This window comes from Olea europaea, unplaced genomic scaffold (genome assembly GCF_002742605.1).
Source record: "Olea europaea var. sylvestris unplaced genomic scaffold, O_europaea_v1 scaffold138, whole genome shotgun sequence".
NCBI lineage: Eukaryota > Viridiplantae > Streptophyta > Magnoliopsida > Lamiales > Oleaceae > Olea > Olea europaea.
In genome coordinates, this window is record NW_019231313.1 from 343,590 (window position 1) to 348,712 (window position 5,123).

At 35.9% G+C, this 5,123-nt stretch overlaps 1 protein-coding gene across 1 annotated transcript in view; it reads left to right on the plus strand.

Moving 5' to 3' along the window:
• LOC111375502 overlaps positions 1-5,117 on the plus strand; it is a 21,605-nt gene extending 16,488 nt beyond the window's left edge. Inside the window, exons 12-16 of the mRNA XM_022998340.1 lie at positions 230-302; positions 1,213-1,286; positions 1,383-2,573; positions 3,143-3,372; positions 3,689-5,117. Coding sequence (XP_022854108.1) covers positions 230-302; positions 1,213-1,286; positions 1,383-2,573; positions 3,143-3,358 — 1,554 coding nt within the window. The 3' untranslated portion in view covers positions 3,359-3,372; positions 3,689-5,117. The remainder of the gene's footprint in view (positions 1-229; positions 303-1,212; positions 1,287-1,382; positions 2,574-3,142; positions 3,373-3,688) is intronic.
• The last annotated feature ends 6 nt before the right edge of the window (positions 5,118-5,123 follow it).

The following is a 5,123-nucleotide window of genomic DNA, read 5'->3' on the forward strand; positions in this document are numbered from 1 at the left end:
TTTTTTTTTACAAAGACAGAGAACTAAAAAAAATGAAAAACACTACTTTTATGCTAAATCTTTTTCAATTGTGCTGTTCCAACAATTTTTGGGAAGAAAATTAGAAGAAATTTTGGATTATATGAGAGGAAATACCCAATATTCGACTCTGATATCAATTTTGATGGAGCACCAACTTGAGCAATTAATTGAATGTTAGAACGGATTTATGAGATATGGGGAATTGAAGGAAAGAATGGGGAAAGAAGAAGATCCCACAGTAGAAGAAGAAAATAGGAAGAGAGAAGAAGAGCGGGGAAGAGGTGGGATTTCGCCACAAGCCACCAAAATATTATTCATTCATCAACTACTGAAATTACATCGCAATTAAGTTTAAATAGTAAAGACTAAAACCCTTACTAGAATGAACTTGGGACTTGGGCCAATACAAGCCCAATTACATAAATAAAAATTTAAAACATAAATAAAGTCCACAAAATAAAATAATGTCCAACTAGAAATAAAATAGATGACGTCCTGATCAAAAATGGGTGCAGAAATGATCCCACGGCTTTCATTTCATTTTTCTGATTGAATAAAGTAACAATTGTGGAAATGGATTTTCCACCATCATCTCCGTTCAGTTGAAAATAATTTGGTCTTGGCTTGACCAAAAACTTGTCCACTGACTTTTTCTTCTAGGAGTCTTTCTAGAATGGATGCCGAAATCTAATTAGAGCATGTTTGGCTGATCATGCATGAAGTAAAAGTTCTATATAACTTTTTGTTTATATATAGATATATAATTTGTTTTAAATTAATTACTTACAAGTAAACTTTTAAAGCTCAGTCAAATGCCTTGAAAGTCAATTGAAAACTACCACCCTTATTACTCTACTGCTTTAAAGAGTTCAAAGTCTCACTTGCTAACCCAATTCTACATTGTAGCATTGTGGAACTTTCCTTACTTCCTCGTACTGTTACCTTAGCATTGTTGACTTGTATCTCAACCTTTGGTTTCATAACTTCTGCCTTCGTCTTTTGAATCTTCCCCATACTTTAATTTGGCTACAATTTCTGCTCTAGTTTGATTGATATTTTATTTTCACCTTACATTTCTCATGCTATCTCTGCCCCCTTCATGAAATTCACGAAATTTTTTTGGAATTCTATAGTTTTCTCTCGTAGCTCATTTTGTTTTTTTTTTTGGTTAGATTAGTGCCTCTTGTTTAGCATATTTGCCTTTTGCGAAACCAAAAGTTAAATCTGTTCAAATTGTTGGAAGATTTGACTTTCTTTGTTCACTGGTTTCGTTCTTAGTACCACAGTAGAATATTATCCATATGACAGATTATGATTGGTGGTTATAACCGTATTTTGGTTATTTTGAAATGTATAAATAGTGCCCTTCACCTCGTAATTCAGAAAAGAGAAGAGTTGTACAAATTATCTATTCCTCTTCATATTTCTGTCTCAATTGCTTTTACACTGTAATCTCCAACACAAACACAATTGATCTAGAATTTGTTGTACAGGCTCAACTTTACCGATTGATTGAGCACTTTTTGACGAAAGCCAATATATCAGTCATTCGCAGAACTGCTGAAACAGAGTTGGCTGTTGCTGATGCTGTCAATATTGAAAAAGGGATTGCCGATAAGTCAAATAGCAAGCTAGTATATATGAATCTGTGCTCACAGGAGTTATTGCGTAGATCAGACAATGCCAGTTCAAGTAGAACTACCGAATCAAATCCTTCTCAGACTTCCGAATATCCTTCTGAAGGACTGGTAGAAGAAACCATTACTTGCTCCATGGATACTGAGGTCAACGAAGCATTGAAAACTGCAGGGCTTATGCCCGATTCCCCTCCAAATAGTCCCAGTTGCCCAAGTTTGTTGGAAGAAGACGAGGGACCTGATAATGTCTTTGAAATTGATTCTCATCAGGAACTTGATATTTATGGTGATTTCGAGTATAATTTGGAAGAGAATGACTTCATTGGTGCTGGTGCGTTAAAGATCTCTAAGCCTACCGAAGACTCAAAAATCAGAGTCGTTTTCTCAACCCTTAGTCCCAAAAAATCAATTGGCACTTTGTGTCCCCTGAATCATCAGGGACCCACAAATCATGAAGCTTTGAACAATTCATCTTGCTTGCCCGTGTCTCAGACTAGTCTTGGAGGCTCAACTGTGGACGGTGGAACTGTCAACTGCCTTGACCAAAATATTTTGATCCATAGAGATGAAGAACCTTCACCTGATGAATGTGAAGAACTCTATGGACCCGATAAAGAACCACTTATTCAAAAGTATCCTGAGACGGTAGCAGTAAAACCATATAAGCATATGATCAATCACGAGTTTCATGGAGAAAATGGCAATCATGAGGACAATCAAATGGAGAAGGAATCTGAAGCAGGTGGTGCGAGTTGTGTGGATAGCCTGGAAGTTTCCAATGTTCCTCACTGCGCTTCTGTTTCGAAAGAATCACCTCACCATTCACGAGCAAGCGAAAATGCTGCAAAGAAGGAGAAGACATCTAAGACCGACGTCGAGAAGCAATCAGAGAGAAATAACATTGTGTCAAAGAAGGTAAAAGATTATGCATTTTTCATCTGAATAAACTATATTCCATGTTTGGCTAAGCTTCAAAAAAGTAGATGTTACTTCTAACTTTTTATTTTCAATCATGTTTGGATATGTTATTTTTTTCTTACTTCAAGTAAAAAAGAAGGTACTTACTTTGAAAGTAACTCTTACTTTACCGTTTAAAAAAAAAAAAAAGTAACTTAGTTTTAACTTCGATCAATTAAAAACTATTTATTTTAAAACTGCTTATATACTTTTTAAGTAAACTTTTTAACCTTAACCACCATGCTCTATTCCATAACTTACTTTTAAGTAAAAAAGAATTACTTCATTTTAAGTAACTCTTACATTAATGTCAAAATAATGAACATGCTCATTTCCAACTTTGATAATTAGATAAATTCTTCAAATAAAAAAAAAAAAAAATCCCTTATTTACTAAACTTACAAGTAAACTTTTTAAACTTAGCCATATGTGCTTCTTTCTAAGTCATAATAGATTTACTCAATTACTATAAAATTTATTCAAAAATCTTCTGTTTCCTGAGGGGTTGATTATATTCTTCCATGTAGGTCGAATCCTACATAAAAGAACACATCAGACCACTGTGCAAGAGTGGTGTGATCACAGTCGAAGAATACAGGTGGGCCGTTGGCAAAACAACTGAGAAAGTTATGAAATACCACTCAAAAGATAAGAATGCAAATTTCCTCGTCAAGGAAGGTGAGAAAGTGAAGAAACTTGCTGAACAGTATGTTGAAGCTGCCCAGCAGAAGGCAAAAAATTAATCAGTACATGATTGGTATATGTTTCTGCGCCTCATCTTTTTCCACTCTCATAACAGGTTTCATATTTATGCGAATTTATTCTCTTAAATAAGTTAAAAAGCAATTGTAGATCAAATTTTTGAAATTAAATCAAAGAGAGTTATAGATGCACTAGACATATTATAGAACAAGTTGTGATATTGCTTAGCAAAATGCCTTTCTAAAATTTTCTAATATGGTCTACATAGATGCTTGAACCCACTAGGGCAAGTTTGGTAAACAATGGTGGACAGGAATGGACTTTATAATGAGCAATATTTTTAACTTCTTTTTCTTTTGGAAAATTTTCAGCCGCAGTCCCCAAACATTATTGCCTGGAGCATTTAGCTCCCCAACTTTCAATTTTGGTGCTAGTCAGTCCTCCTGGATGGAAACTGTTCAAAATTCTGTCGAATGGTTGCTCAACCTGCATGTGACCACTTATGCCATGGGTATTACTGTCCACTCATAAAGAATAAAATGCTTAATGAAGTCAGAGGTGTTTGTTCCTGCATCTTCTTCAGTCAGGGGCATGAACTGGTAAGGAGAATATGTTGTTCCTGCTTATCTCCATGCTGGAAACAATCTCACCTTCTTGTTCACTTGGTGCCATTTCTCCACTTCTTATGCTTTCAATTTCGTTTCTTCTCCGGTCAAGTTCAGAAATGATTTTGATCTTCCCTTGTAGTTCAAATGGGCTGCCCATATTTGAGTTTCTTTCAATTTCAAATCTTAATTTAATGGTTAAATTTCTCTGCCTCCAACAACAGTCCCATCACATGTAGAGGAGCTGAAAAGAATCTGTTGCTTTAAAATTCCCTTGGAATGGACTGTGGTCCCGAGTTTGGTCATACTATTTTATGGGAGTGAAAGAGGAATCTGTCTCCAAAATTTATTCTTCTAAAATGAAATACACTGCAAGGCTTTACTTGATTATTCGAAGCACAGTTGCCATAGGCTGGCATTTCAAATGAAATCTGGAATTCCAACAGGTCACTTGATTCAATATTATTAACTAGTTATCAGATGCAGTCATCCTCGGAATGCAGATTATCCTGATTCTGAAGAATAGAAGCAGCCATTTCTTATACCCATAGTAGAGCTATGAGTAGCTGCCTGATAGAGGCTGAGAAATAGCAAGGGCCAACAGAAAAAGAGCTTCCCCTCCAAGAAGGAGGGTGGTTCAATTGCTAAGTACTGTTGGCAACAGCGTACCAAATGCAAGAGTAATGACCAACACTCTTAAGATGCTGTTGAAAGTGGTGAAATGAAATTCATGTTGGAAATGTTGGGCATCCTTTCAAGTCTCGTGGAGGTCATAGGATTGTGTACGAACTGGTGCTTGTACGTGTGAGATTTCTAAAAGTGTTAGAGAAGCTGAAATCTTCTTCTTTCCACTTCCACAGATTATGCAAGATGTTTCAGATGTAGCAAACTGTCCGCTATTGTGCTTTCTAAAGTGAACTGGAGAAATGATTTTCAAGGTGTCTACCTTTTAATTTTTAGCGAGGAGACCGGATATGATCTACTTGTGTTTTGCTTTGCAGGAGGGGATTGTTGATGTACTAAAATGGAAGAAGATCAAAATCATGTTGATTCTGGCAGACATGAGGCAGAACGACAAATTCTCCTTTTAAGAACTTTATTCTAAGTGGACCAAAGTACCCCCGCCATAAGTGTTAACGCACCAAAATTATTTGTTTGTGGGGTCTGAACTCTGAATGCTGGAAAAAAATTGAATTGAGGA